Source organism: Schistocerca nitens, chromosome 1, assembly GCF_023898315.1.
Source record: "Schistocerca nitens isolate TAMUIC-IGC-003100 chromosome 1, iqSchNite1.1, whole genome shotgun sequence".
Lineage (NCBI taxonomy): Eukaryota > Metazoa > Arthropoda > Insecta > Orthoptera > Acrididae > Schistocerca > Schistocerca nitens.
Window position 1 is genome coordinate 556,237,660 of NC_064614.1, and position 16,090 is coordinate 556,253,749.

Consider the following 16,090-nt stretch of genomic DNA (forward strand, 5'->3'; position numbering starts at 1 on the left):
ACCTGAAAGGCTAGCACTCCTGGAAGAAAGGATATTGCGGGGACCTGGCTTCGCCTTTGGGATGTTTCCACAATTAAACTTTCACTTTGCAGCTTAGTGTGCACTGAACCGAAACTTCATGGGTGATTAAAACTGTGTGCAAGACCGAGATTCGAACTCGTGACATTTGTTTTATGGGCAAATACTCTACAGACTGAGCTGTCCACGTTGCAAGTTTCTTAAGTGTGTTTCTGTAAAGTCTGGAAGGTAGGAGACGAGGCACTTGCGGAAGTAGAGCTGCGAAGAGGAATTGTAATCCGCGTTCGGGTAGCTCAGTCGATGAGAATTTGCCGACGAGAGGCAGAGGCCCCTAGTTCGAGTCATGGTCTTATACATAGTTTTAATCTGCCAGGAAATTTTACAGGTTGTAGTGTTTGTAACAATAATAGGAGGAAAACATCACTGACAGTGAAAATTTCTGTGCTACTGAAAGGTTAACATTTTATCCAAATAAACGTTCCATTCGTGTTCTTTAAATATCAGTTCAAAATTTGAAGTAGACTGAGTTAACAACTATATTAAATACAATAAAATGAAATGAATGGACTAAATTTGGATGAAACACGATGGCTAGTCGCAAATTTTAAATATAATCACGAAAAAATAAAGTATGTAATTATACTTTTATTTCTCTGTGGGTACTAGTCGACAGTCCTGGTATGCATTAAAATCCCAGAGCACAGAAACGTAGCACATTTCTAGAGTATCGAACACAAGGGCTCCTATACCCGGGGGCAAGAGGGGGCCGCTGCCCCCCCTCCCCCCCCCCCCGCTCCAACAAACATACACCCCTCCCTCTCCGCCCCTAGCTCTCAGGGATAGGGACAATATAGTGTAATCCGTTGTTTCTCTTTCACGAAAGTGAATTAAAAGTTGGTATTACGCAGGTTTTTAAAAGGGTCCGGATGTTTTAAGGGTGCTTAGAAGTCACCATAGGTCTTCCAAATTATTAAAAATATTCCACACCTCCTGCTCTCCCCCCCCCCCCCCCAACCCATCCCCCCGGTGTGCCCCTCCGACAATGTAACGCATAGGCGCTCTTGGCACAGCGGTAACACATTTTTTGCATTTGAAGGGAACAACACTGCAACAATGTATGTTGTGTACAGCTACAATACACTATCATACGATATATCTCATTTAGGTGGCACAGTTGCTACCAGTGTGGTAAACCAACTCTGAAGGACAAAAGAACAAAGTGTCACACCATTCTCAAATCGCAACAGAAGTCGAGGACCTGTTGGTCAAAAATCGGTTCATCACAAAAGAGCGAGTAGTTGTAAAACCGAAAATTTTCCATAGATCGGTTTTCAACATTTTGAACATGACAAATGTCGTCGCGGGGAGGGGGGGGGGGGGGGGGAGTTCCTTGGCAGCAGAAACGTTGCTGCATGTCAGGCCACCTGTGTTGCGCCTTTGGCGGCATAATCCCCACCATCAACGAATGCTGTGTATATTACTACGACCACGCGACAAAGGAGCAAAGCGAGCAATGGAAAAGTGTGGAATTATCGACGCCGAAAAAGACGAGGATCCAACTATTATCGGGCAAGGTAATCAAAATGGTTCAAATGGTTCTAAGCACTATGGGCTTAACATCTGAGGTCATCAGTCCCCTAGACTTAGGACTACTTAAACCTAACTAACCTAAGGACATCACAAACATCCATGCCCGAGGCAGGATTCGAACCTGCGACCGTAACAGCAGCGCAGTTCCGCACTGAAGCTCCTAGAACCGCTCAGCCACAGCGGCCGGCGCAAGGTGATCTTCTTTTATGAAACTGCCATTGTGTGGTGCTGATATGTTAAGCTCAAATGGAGCAGACAGAGTCAGGACCCTAGTAGCGTTATTTCCAGCGAGTTCCTGGAGACTGTCAGGACGACGTCTCCTGGTGAACAAGAATGCAGATTCAATAAAATTCTTCAGGGTATCAGACCGCATCGTCATAATTTAAAATGCGCCAACGTTTCGGCCAGCGTTGCAGTTAGCCTTCATCAGGGCCTGTACGTTAACTGCTAAATGAACACACTTGGTTCCTTAAATAGCTGCACGAGAAAACCGTGTCGTTACTTGATTGGCTGTAAAAGGAGGAGGAGGAGGGGTGAAAGGTATGCTTTATTGGTGTTTCCTTTATTATCTGTCATTGGCTGAAATAGCTGTTTTCTATTGGTCGTTATATTAATCCACCCCATTGGAGGAGACGGACGAATAGCGAACAGGTGATGGCTGTGACGTCACACCGTTTCCATGCTGTCCAGAAGCCGGCTGCGGCGTGCCATTGCTTTGTGTGCTCGCGACCACTACTGCGGCTCTCCGCATGTCTGCATGGGCCGCCACGGCTCTGCCGCCGCTCCATAGCCCTGCTATTGCAGGCAGCCAATGACAGATAATAAAGGAAACACCAATAAAGCATACCTTTCACCCCTCCTCCTCCTCCTTTTACAGCCAATCAAGTAACGACACGGTTTTCTCGTGCAGCTATTTAAGGAACCAAGTGTGTTCATTTAGCAGTTAACGTACAGGCCCTGATGAAGGCTAGCTGCAACGCTGGCCGAAACGTTGGCGCATTTTAAATTATGATGATGCGGTCTGATACCCTGAAGAATTTTATTGAAGAAGACAACGGCCGCGGAAGCCTACGCTTACATTTAACCAACCTGTATGGGCAGGAAATCCACGGAAACATCAAGAAGTTAGAAGCACTGCGTTTAAAAAGATGTAAACTGCTGAATGACCTTGCTTTTTTGAAGAGATGCAGAGACACGAGTGTTGTGCCGTATTCTTTGCGATTGACGTCTCACATAAAAACGAACAAGGCAAGGAATATCTGTGTTAAAGCCAGTAAAGCATTGCTATGGGAAAGGATCCGCCACATCCGCATAAGTCTCGATGCTCACAACAGGAATTTGTGTGATCTGCACCTATTTCTGGCCGGAAAACTTCAGATGGAAGACTGGGATAAAGTCGACAGGTTAACCTTTCAGCAAGCATCAAGGACCAGCAATAGTATTACTAACCGCCAGATGAGAAAGTACGACAATCTACAACAGAAAGCCACGGACGAAACATTGACGCTGGACAGGCGACGGACAGTGGTCAACCTCTCCAGCTACACCTTGAGCGAAGCAACCACAGCAATTCTGGCCAAGGGGATGAATTTCGCAGTCGCACCTAAGCGAGTTCCAAAAGAAGATATCATAGAATCCGTAGAGGCTTCGGTACGTCATCTGCCACAGGCCGAGGCGGAGAAGATTCGGCAGGAAACGGTCAGAGTTCTGAATAAAGCAAAGCCACCGAAGCAAAACATCAACGCTGAGGAATACCATGCCATCAAGGAACTCAGGGACAACCCCCACTTAGTAGTGGTACAGGCAGATAAGGGCAACGCCACTGTAGTCTTGGACACAACAGATTACAACAAACGAATGGAAGATATTCTCGCAGAACCTATCTACAAGAAACTTCAGGGAGATCCGACGGCCAAGGTAATCAAAACGACGCAGGCACTGCTCAAGCATTCTAGAATCAACTTCGACAAGGCCAGAAGATTCATCCCGCAAGTGACACAGGCACCAAGGATATACGGTGTACCGAAGGTACACAAAACCGACTTCCCCTTAAGGCCCATAGTAAACAGTATAAATTCGCAGACCGACTACCTAGCGAAAGAACTGGCACCTAGGCTCCGACACCTAATGCATCAAACCGAGTCCTACGTTAAGGATTCCACTCACTATGTGTCTCTCCTAAAGGAAATGCGTGTTACGGACCAAGATCTGATGGTCAGTTTCGACGTCAAATTCCTATTCACGAATGTCCCAGTGTCAGATACTGTGAACATCCTAGAAGAACGTGTGGCACCTGATATATGTGAGCTTGTGCGCCACTGTCTGACGACCACCTATTTCAAGTGGAGAGGTCAATTTTATGAACAAACTGATGGTGTAGCTATGGGCTCACCCCTATCGCCTATTGCAGCAGACATTTTCATGGAGGCATTTGAGGAAACAGCCCTCCAGTCCGCACCATTACGTCCAAATTGTTGGCTTCGCTATGTCGATGATACTTTCGTTATCTGGCCCCAAGGAGAAGAGGAGTTACAGAACTTCCACAAGCACCTTAACCAACAGCATAGGAAAATTCAGTTTACAATGGAAACAGAGAAGAATGGGGTGCTGCCTTTACTCGACGTGGAAGTTTATCGAAAACCTGATGGTAAACTTGGCCACAAAGTGTACAGGAAACCAACCAATACGGACAGGTACCTTCACGCCTCCTCCCACCATCACCCCACGCAGAAGAAGTCCGCCCTGCACACGCTAACGAAGAGAGCGTACAGGATAAGCGACAAAGAACATCTGAAGACAGAACTTGAACGCCCCAGGTCCATCTTCGGAACTAATGGCTATGGGAAGCAGATGATAGATAGCACCATGTCGACAAGGGAGAAGACTAATAGGCAAGAGGAGAAGGAGGCACAGAGCATTGCTGTGCTACCATATGTACAAGGGGTCACCGAACATATTGGCAAAATTCTACGAAAAGCCGACATCAAACCAATTTTCCGAAGCAGAAACAAAATATCAGACATGCTCGGTTCAACCAAGGATGCAGTTGACAAACTACACACAGCTGGTGGGTATGAAATTGGTTGTGCGTGTGGATTAGTCTACATAGGTGAGACGGGACGTCCGATTAGCACAAGGCTCTCGGAACATGAAAGATATATCCGCCTGAAACAACACACTAAGTCAGCAGTGGCGGAACACCGAGACGAGTGCGGGAAACCAATATTTTTTCAAGAAGCCCACGTCCTGGCGAAACAGCCTCTCACTTTCAAAAGAAAGATTAGAGAGGCGATAGAAATAGCCAAAAGACCCGCCAACATGAATAGAGAGGACGGGTACAAGCTTCCGAGGTCTTGGCTGCCTGCAATAGCAGGGCTACGGAGCGGCGGCAGAGCCGTGGCGGCCCATGCAGTAGTGGTCGCGAGCACACAAAGCAATGGCACGCCGCAGCCGGCTTCTGCACAGCATGGAAACAGTGTGACGTCACAGCCATCACCTGTTCGCTATTCGTCCGTCTCCTCCAATGGGGTGGATTAATATAACGACCAATAGAAAACAGCTATTTCAGCCAATGACAGATAATAAAGGAAACACCAATAAAGCATACCTTTCACCCCTCCTCCTCCTCCTTTTACAGCCAATCTAGTAACGACACGGTTTTCTCGTGCAGCTATTTAAGGAACCAAGTGTGTTCATTTAGCAGTTAACGTACAGGCCCTGATGAAGGTTAGCTGCAACACTGGCCGAAACGTTGGCGCATTTTAAATTATGACGATGCGGTCTGATACCCTGAAGAATTTTATTGAAGAAGACAACGGCCGCAGAAGCCTACGCTTACAAGAATGCAGACTCCTACAACCAAGGGCTCTGCCAAGTTATATATTGTTAGGGAAAATGCAATCACTGAATGAACAGGATTGCTACACATATATAACTTGGACCGCTACAGATATCATGCTGTACGTTCTTTTTATTTGTTCCTGATGTTCTGCATTTGGTGCAAAGGATCTACACCAAGGTGACAGAACTAACGCGATACCTCCTAATATCGTATCGGACCTCCTTTTGCCCGGCTTACTGCAGCAACTCGACGTGGCATGGACTCAGCAAGTCTTTGGAAGTCCCCTGCAGAAATAATCAGCCAAGTTGTCTCTATGTTGTTGTGGTCTTCAATCCTGAGACTGGTTTGATGCAGCTCTCCATGCTACCCTATCCTGTGCAGGCTTCTTCATCTTCCAGTACTTACTGCAACGTACATCCTTCTTAATCTGCTTCGTGTATTCATCTCTTGGTCTCCATCTACGATTTTTACCCTCCATGCTGCCCTCCAATTCTAAATTTGTGATCCCTTCCTGTGCAAGCTTCTTCATCTCCCAGTACTTGCTGCAACGTACATCCTTCTGAATCTGCTTAGTGTATTCATCTCTTGGTCTCCCTCTACGATTTTTACCCTCCATGCTGCCCTCCAATTCTAAATTTGTGATCCCTTGATGCCTCAGAACATGTCCTACCAACCAGTCCCTTCTTGTCAAGTTGTGCCACAAACTTCTCTTCTCCCCAATTCTATTCAGTACCTCCTCATTAGTTATGTGATCTACCCATCTAATCTTCAGCATTCTTCTGTACCACCACATTTCGAAAGCTTCTATTCTCTTCTTGTCCAAACTATTTCTCGTCCATGTTTCACTTCCATACATGGCAACATTCCATACAAATACTTCCAGAAAAGACTTCCTGACACTTAAATCTATATTCGATGTTAACAAATTTCTCTTCTTCAGAAACGCTTTCCTTGCCATTGCCAGTCTACATTTAGTATCTTCTCTACTTCGACTATCATCAGTTATTTTTCTCCCCAAATAGCAAAACTCCTTTACTACTTTAAGTGTCTCATTTCCTAATCTAATTCCCTCAGCATCACCCGACTTAATTCGACTACATTCCATTATCCTCGTTTTGCTTTTGTTGATGTTCATCTTATATCCTCCTTTCAAGACACTGTCCATTCCGTTCAACTTCCCTTCCAAGTCCTTTGCTGTCCCTGACAGAATTACAATGTCATCGGCGAACCTCAAAGTTTTTATTACTTCTCCATGGACTTTAATACCTACTCCGAATTTTCCTTTTGTTTCCGTTACTGCTTGCTCAATATGCAGTTTGAATAACGTCGGGGAGAGGCTACAACCCTGTCTCACTCCCTTCCCAACCACTGCTTCCCTTTCATGCCTCTCGACTCTTATAACTGCCATCTGGTTTCTGTACAAATTGTAAATAACCTTTCGCTCCCTGTATTTTACCACTGCCACCCTAAGAATTTGAAAGAGAGTATTCCAGTCAACATTGTCAAAAGCTTTCTCTAAGTCTACAAATGCTAGAAATGTAGGTTTGCCTTTCCTTAATCTTTCTTCTCAGATAAGTCGGAGTGTCAGTATTGCCTCACGTGTTCCAATATTTCTACGGAATCCAAACTGATCTTCCCCGAGGCTGGCTTCTACCAGTTTTTCCATTCGTCTGTAAAGAATTAGTGTTAGCATTTTGCAGCTGTGACTTATTAAACTGATAGTTCGGTAATTTTCACATCTGTCAACACCTGCTTTCTTTGGGATTGGAATTATTATATTCTTCTTGAAGTCTGAGGGTATTTCGCCTGTCTCATACATCTTGCTCACCAGATGGTAGAGTTTCGTCAGGACTGGCTCTCCCTAGGTCGTCAGTAGTTCTAATGGAATGTTATCTACTCCCAGGGCCTTGTTTTGACTCAGGTCTTTCAGTGCTGTTGTCTCTATAGCCGTCCATAAATACGAAAGTGTTGCCAGTGCAGGGTATTATGCAGGAACAGACCTCACGATTATGTCCCTTGGGATTCACGTCGGGATATCTGGGTGGGCAGATCAGTCGCTTGAATTGTCCAGAATGGTCTTCAAACAATCACGAATAACTGTGGGCTGGTGACATTGCGCATTGTTATCCACAAAAATTCCATTGTTGTTTAAGAACATGAATTCCACGAATGAATGCAAATATTTTTCAAGCAGTTGAACATAAACATTTCCAGTCAATGATCGGTTCAACTGGACCAGAAGGGCCAGTCTATTCCACGTAACACACCCCATATCATTATGGACCCACTACCTCCTCACACAGTGCCCTGTTGACAGCTTGGATCCATGGCTCTGTGGGGTCTGCGCCACACTCGAAACATCAGCTCTTATGAACTGAAACTGGGACTTATCTGACCAGGCCACAGATTTTCAATCGTGTAGGGTCAAATCAATATGATCAAGAGCCCAGGAGAGAAGCCCATTAATGCCAGATTTCGCCGCATTGTCCTAACGGATAAGCTCGCCACATATCTCACATTGATTTCTGTGGTTATTTGACGCAGTGTAGCTTGTCTGTTAGCACTGACTAATGTACGGAAACGCTGCCGCTTTCGGTCGTCAGCCACTGCGTGGTCCGTGGTGAGGGACAATGCTTGAAATTTGGTATTCTTGACACACTTGACGCTGTGGATCGAGGAGTACTGAATTCATTACCGAAATTCGAAATGGAATGTCCCATACGTCTAGCTGTAACTACCATTCTGCCTTTATTGTCTGTTAATTCCTGTCGTGCAACCTTAATCACGTTGGAAATCTTTTCACATGAATCATCTGACTGCAAAAGACAGCTCCGTCAATACGCCGCCCTTTCATACATTGTGTTCGCGATACTACCGCCTTATGTATATGTCCACATCGATATCCCATGACTTTTGTCATCTCAATGTACATCTACATACATACTCCGCAACCCACCATACGGTGCGTGGCGGAGGCTACCTCGTACCACAACTAGCATCTTCTCTCCCTGTTCCACTCCCAAACATAACGAGGGAAAAATGACTGCCTATATGCCTCTGTACGAGCCCTAATCTCTCTTATCTTATCTTTGTGGTCTTTCTGCGAAATGTAAGTTGGTGGCAGTAGAATTATACTGCAGTCAGTCTCAAATGCTGGTTCTCTAATTTTCCTCAGTAGCGATTCACGAAAAAACGCCTTTCCTCCAGAGACTCCCACCCGAGTTCCTGAAGCATTTACGTAACACTCGCATGTGGATCAAACCTACCAGTAACAAATCTAGCAGCCCGCGTCTGAATTGCTTCTATGTCTTCCCTCAATCCGACCTGATATGGATCCCAAACGCTCGAGCAGTACTCAAGAATAGGTCTTATTAGTGTTTTACAAGCGGTATAATAATAATGTCTTGTAGTCCAGAGTCTCGTAAAGCTATTGGACTCAACATCATCTCTGCTTCTTCCGTACTGGGTTGCGTTAGTGTAACTGTTTCTGTCTGGCTATGCGATACGTCTTTTTTGTTTTGCGACGATGAGAGAAAACAGGTGTGACTCGTAAGTTGCCACATAGGCTACAGCGCCCCTAACAGCACTAAAGAGGGTGCTGATCAAATCTCGTTATCCAGGGGACTAATCACAATCCTGTCACATGCCTTTACCCTAGGAAACGCCGACAGATATGGAGCACAAAGCAGACCGTGGTCCGCTGACTATCAGTAAAGTATGACTCCACCTTTCCTACCTTTGGCAGTTAAGTATAGTTGATGGACAGTATCTTAACACCGTCATTATTCTACGAAACTACCTCCACGTCGAGCATCACATCACCAGCGAGGGTTGGTGAACGCCTCGAAGACAGATTTACACGGGGATTTGTAACAGTAAATTGTACTATTTGGCTCAAAACAATGGTGTTTTTGCTCATTCTCAAATTTGCTTTCCCATTTTTTAAAGTATTTTCGGGATCTGTACTATGAGAGTGTGTGCCCATCACTCAAATACATACCCACACTCTGCTGGATAACGGTGGTTGTAGCAGGTGGAGGAAACGGGAAGGGCGCATTAGCAGCAGCTGGTCGAGCTCCGGGTCCATCGTAAGGGGGCGGCGGCTCGCGGACAGCCTGGGGATGCTGGTGGAAAGCTTGTTGCGGGTCGTAAGCAGGTGGCGGCTGGTCGTAGACAGCTTTCGGCTGGTCCTGCTTCCCGATTTCCATCCTGAAAGAAAAAGCTCTTATTGCAACCGCCTTCATTAATGTCAAAAATAAGTGTCCAAAAATTCACCAAAGTTCAGTTTTGAGTGCAAATCGTTATGAGTTCACTGAAAAACTATTAGGTATCTGTAAAGCTCTACGTAGGAAATGTATGATCAGCGTGCAGGCGGCCGCTATTTTGGGCCCATTACCCTTCGGCTCATACATCTACAAGTACATGGTTACTCTGTAATTCACAATTAAGTGCCTAGCAGAGACCACGTTCAACATATTTCTCTACCACTCCGCTCTTGAACAGCGCGCGGGGAAAATCTGGCACTTAAATCTTTCCATGTGATCTCTGACATCTCTTATTTTATTGAGATTATCATTCCTCCCTCTGCAGGTGGACGCCAACAAAAAGAGAAAATTGGTTATTGAACTTTCATGTGTAGGTCCTTCCTCAACGAAACACGCCTTTACTTTAATGATTCCTACCCCAAATCATATCCGTGGCCCTTTCTCTCAAACGAACTGCCGCTCTTTGAACTTTTTCGACGTCCTCTGTCGATCCTGTCTGATACGGATCTCACACTGCACAGTCATACTCCAGAATAGAAAGGACAAGCGTAGTGTAGGCAGTCTCTTTAATAAACCTGTTGCGTTTTCTCCGTGTTCTGTCAAGAAGAGGACATACAAGCGTAGTGTAGGCAGCCTCTTTACTAGTTCTGTTGCATTTTCTCGGTGTTTTGCAGTAAATCGTAGTCTTTGATTTGCTTTACCTACAATATCTATATGATCGTTCCATCTTACGTTATTAGTAATGAAACGTCCCCTTAGAAAAATTAATGAAATGGCTGTGCTGATAAACCTCTTACATTATTTGATTTTCAAACAGCTGAGCAAAACTGAACGTACTCAGACATTACTCTCTTTACTTATTCTGATCAACACTAAACTGACACACAATATTTTTAGCGCAACTCAATCTGACTTTCAATAATCCCCACAAAAGAATGGCCCTGACTGACAATAACCTATACCTTTCATGAATCACTTACCTCACAAAAATCTTAGTTACTCGAACTACTGCAATACAGCGAGCGCCAATACTGCCAGCTACATAAAAGATTCTAGCTACTGAAGGCACTAACTACTGATAGGCATAGTTAGCAAATGAAAGATTTTGTTAAAGAACCAACAATGTATTTACCTTAATAGTGTTCAAAAGTCATTATATATATATATATATATATATATATATATATATATATATATATATATATATATATATATATATATGACATCCAGTCTTACAAATTTACTGTCTCTGATGGACACACGTCCAGATCATCCGCTCTCAAAACTTTGCCATCTCTCTCCCCACATCCACCACTGCTGGCGGCTCACCTCCAATTGCGCAACGCTACGCGCTGTTAACAGCCAACTGCCCAACGCTACAATAGCGACTATTGCAACAATGCCGACCAGCCTCAGACTGTAGACAGCACAGCGAGTGATTTCATACAGAGCGCTACGTGGCGTTACCAACATAAAAACCTAAACAGCCTACTTACAGTAACTGTAGTGTATAGTTGAAATTACAGTTTTTAAATTTGTGTGATTTATCGCGAAACCGAAATTTAGCGAATCCGTTTTGCTACTTTTGTGTATTACTTCACACTTTTAATTTTTTACAGCCAATTGCCGCTTCCCACACCGTACATTGACCGCTAAAGTACATTTAGCCGTTCCTGTTAAAGAAGCGAGTCCAGCTACAACATGTATTGATAATGTACAGCGCTAACTTCAAAATGAACGTCTTAAATCGACGGCAACAAAAGATGTAGGCAAAATGTATCTAAAAATATCTTTTGTTACAAAGATAAATTATAGTGTTCGTGTTGCTGTCACTGCCGGCCGAAGTGGCCGTGCGGTTAAAGGCGCTGCAGTCTGGAACCGCGAGACCGCTACGGTCGCAGGTTCGAATCCTGCCTCGGGCATGGATGTTTGTGATGTCCTTAGGTTAGTTAGGTTTAACTAGTTCTAAGTTCTAGGGGACTAATGACCTCAGCGGTTGAGTCCCATAGTGCTCAGAGCCATTTGAACCATTTGTTGCTGTCACTCATTAAGAGCGACAGTGACACATTTCGCAGCTTCTGTTGCGGCAGCCAGCTCAAATGCCTAGCCTAGAGCAGTCCTAAGTATCTTTGAAATGATCGTCTTGAATTCTCACCAATAGCGCCCGAAGAAGGTAACTATTATTAGGTATCTTGAAGAAAAAATCAAAGTTACAGGACAAACAACAGCGTTTAGAAGCAGTTTTTGTTATCGAAATGTGAAATAAAAATTTAATACTACATAGAACACAAATCATTTACTAGCATACAAAAAATGCGCCTCTACCAGTAAATTTATTTCAGAGATGAGATTAAAAGCTTTCTGCTACAGGGTATCTCATCTGAATGCTTTCGCACGCTCTCCTTTGTCACTGTGACTCACAGTACATCGTATGTTGTATGTGTAGTGACTTTCGAAAGTTGCCTTTTAGATTTCTTATATTACAATTGCACATGTTTTACACATCCATGCACTCGCAAGTCGTACTTGCTGCGACAATCCGAACCCACTAGTCCATGTTTCTGGTGTAGCCACGCCGATATCAAGTGCAGTGGTTCGTCTTGACGTTGGTCTTTGCCGAAACCGGTGCCAATAGGAATTTTACAAGGCGACAGTGCTGAATCGCCCATAGTTTGAAGTCTAACAGAAAGTTCTAGTGAATTAATTCCATAGTTGTCTGTAACCTGGCGAGGTTGTAAGGAGGAAATGTGGCTGTTCTGACACGTAAGGTGGACCGTTTCAGTCCATAATGGGAAACAGCTCGGTATACAAATGAGATAAATCAAAATGTTTTAGATACAAATTGTAGGTGGCAAAGAGGGTCACGCTTTGCTACTAATGGCCATGATCTTGTAAGTGATTTTCAAGGTAATTCGGAGGTTAAACAGATTTTTTAAAATGGTAACTCTAATATTTGATTTAAAATTTGAAAAGCGCGTCAAATTTTACGTATAAAATGATACATTATTCAAGGTCCTGGTAAGATTCAGTGAAGGTCAAACAAGCAAATATGTTTTAGTTCTAATAAGGATTAACTCGGAACAGAGTAGGGATACAGTAAAATACAATGTTGGATACAAATTGGGAGGGCATCCTGAGGAATTTGGTACGATGGGATTCATTCAACTATTTGTAAATCAATGATGGACCTTTTATTTATGTTGATTCTATCTTGCAAACGTCAAAATAACATTAATACATTGTGATGTACTTATTTTTGCGATAAAAACATTAATTAAAACTTAAGTTTCAAATTTCTACTCGCTTTTCCCAAATCCGATGTCGCAAGAGGGGTTTCCATGAAATAAATTTGAACCTCCGAATGACTTCAAAGATTACCTTAAAGAACATGGTTATTGTTTATCATACGTGACGCCTTACGCCCTTTCTAATTTGTATCTAACATTGCATTTTTCTGTATCCCTCTTCTATTCCAACTTTATCTCTACTGGAACTAAAAACATCTTTATGAGCTCTAGCTGTTCGTTTCCACATTTTTACATGGTTTTTGCCTTTTCGGGAAATACCGTTTTTGACTACGTTACGATGATTTGAAAATGAGTCCCGGCCCGAAACAAGTCATCAAGTGAATAAAAAAACTGAAATTTGCAACTTTGGCTGGATTTTCGTTGTACTGATTAACAGAAGTTGCTGATCAACAGATATTCCAGCATGCTGGAAGTTCTCAAAAACATGTTTGATTATTTGGCCTTCATTGAATATTGCCATGATTTTAAATGACGTATCATTTTATACGAAAAATTTTGCCGCGCTTTTCAAATCTTATATCAAATATTAGGGTTCCAATTTAAAAAAAAAATCGTTTTAACGAACAAACCACCTTGAAAATCAACTTCGATGTCGCGGCCGTAGCAAAACGTCTCCCTCTTTGCCACCTACAACTTTTATCTGAAACAATTCACCCAGCGAGGTGGATCAGTGATTAACACATTGGAGTCACATTCGGAAGTACGACGGTTCAAATTCACGTCCGGCCGCTCTGATTTAAGTTTTCCGTGATTTTCCTAAATAGCTTCAGGCAAATCCTGGGATGGTTTCTTTGAAAGGGCACGACCAATTTTCTTCCCCATCCTTCCCTTATCCGTTAGAGCCAATAACCTAGCTGTTTGGTCCCCTCCCCCAAATCAACCAACCAACCTAGAACAGTTTTCTGAGCCGTCCGCTGTGGAAGAGCGGTTCTAGGCGCTTCAGTCCGGAACCGTGCTGCTGCTACGGTCGCAGGTTCGAATTCTGCTTCGGGCGTGGATGTGTGTGATGTCCTTGGGTTAGTTAGGTTTAAGTAGTTCTAAGTCTAGGGAACTAATGACCTCAGATGTTAAGTCTCATAGTGCTTAGAGCCATTTGAACCATTCTGAACACTTTTCTGTGTCTCATCTCTATCGTGAGTTATTCCCCATTATAGATTAAAATGGTCCACCCTGTATTTTCAGTGAGAAGGGGAATGACTGAGGGTGTGTATGTTTGTGTGTGAAACTGATAATTGCGACCTGCATTCAACTGTGTACGAGTGGCGGAAGACAGGGTAATGTTTACTGTAGTTTGTAGCATGGAGAGCCATATTGGTGCAAATTCTCACATATGTACTGGGCTGTTGTAAGTTGTATGTTCCGAACACAGTTCCGATTAGTGTGGGTCAGAATTTATTTTCCATATATTGCGTTTGATTCGTAGCCGGACGAAACAATATACATTCTTCATACACCGAATGATATGTTGTATTTTTTACGGGTTTAATGAATATTTTGTGATCGAAATCTGTGTGTTGGTGTGGTTCTTGTAACATTGATTCTGTATATTCTTGTCAAGCAATCATACTTTTGGGCAGCAACAATTATCAGGAGACATGAGATAATTCTACATGTATTCACACACCTTCCCATCATCAAACTGAGAATGCGTCGGGTGTCTCCCCTATGAGTCGTCAGGCGCATTTTCACTGGTATACGCGATTTCGATTTTCAGCGCGGAGCTGGAGTCAGCCCAGATAAATTATCTACATCTACATCTACATGATTACTCTGCAATTCACATTTGAGTGCTTGGCAGAGGGTTCATCGAACCACAATCATACTATCTCCCTACTATTTCACTCGCGCGCGGGAAAAACGAACACCTAAACCTTTCTGCTCGAGCTCTGATTTCTCTTATTTTATTTTGATGATCATTCCTACGTATGTAGGTTGGGCTCAAGAAAATATTTTCGCATTCAGAAGAGAAAGTTGGTGACTGAAATTTCGTAAATAGACCTCGCCGCGACGAAAAAGTCTTTCCTTTAATGACTTCCATCCCAACTCGCGTATCATATCTGCCACACTCTCTCCCCTATTACGTGATAATAGAAAACGAGCTGCCCTTTTTTGCACCCTTTCGATGTCCTCCGTCAATCCCACCTGGTAAGGATGCCACACCACGCAGCAGTATTCTAACAGAGGACGAACGAGTGTAGTGTAAGCTGTCTCTTTAGTGGACTTGCATCTTCTAATTTCCTGCCAATGAAACGCAACCTTTGGCTCGCCTTCCCCACAATATTATCTATGTGGTCTTTCCAACTGAAGTTGTTCGTAATTTAAAAAAAAAAATGGTTCAAATGGCTCTGAGCACTATGGGACTTAACATCTATGGTCATCAGTCCCCTAAAACTTAGAACTACTTAAACCTAACTAACCTAAGGACAACACAGAACACCCAGTCATCACGAGGCAGAGTAAATCCCTGACCCCGCCGGGAATCGAACCCGGGAACCCGAGCGCGGGTAGCGAGAACGCTACCGCACGACCACGAGCTGCGGACCGTAATTTTTACACCCAGGTACTTAGTTGAATTGACAGCCTTGAGAATTGTACTATTTATCGAGTAATCGAATTCCAACGGATTTCTTTTGGAACTCATGTGGATCACCTCACACTCACGTCAACTGCAACCTGCCACACCATACAGCAATCTTTTCTAAATCGCTTTGCAACTGATACTGGTCTTCGGATGACCTTACTAGATGGTAAATTACAGCATCATCTGCGAATAACCTAAGAGAACTGCTCAGATTGTCACCCAGGTCATTTATATAGATCAGGAACAGCAGAGGTCCCAGGACGCTTCACTGGGGAACACCTGATATCACTTCAGTTTTACTCGATGTTTTGCCGTCTATTACTACGAACTGCGACCTTCCTGACAGAAAATCACGAATCTAGTCGCACAACTGAGACGATACCCCGTAGGCCCGCAGCTTGATTAGAAGTCGCTTGTGAGGAACGGTGTCAAAAGCTTTCCGGAAATCTAGAAATACGGAATCAACTTGAGATCCCTTGTCGATAGC

The 16,090-nt window shown here is 43.7% G+C and overlaps 1 protein-coding gene across 1 annotated transcript in view; it reads right to left on the reverse strand.

Annotated features, from left to right (window-relative positions):
• The window catches only part of LOC126236377 (lipopolysaccharide-induced tumor necrosis factor-alpha factor homolog), a 77,047-nt gene that overhangs the window by 35,870 nt on the left and 25,087 nt on the right, over window positions 1-16,090 (reverse strand). Inside the window, exon 2 of the mRNA XM_049945637.1 lies at window positions 9,450-9,658. Coding sequence (XP_049801594.1) covers window positions 9,450-9,657 — 208 coding nt within the window. The 5' untranslated portion in view covers window position 9,658. The remainder of the gene's footprint in view (window positions 1-9,449; window positions 9,659-16,090) is intronic.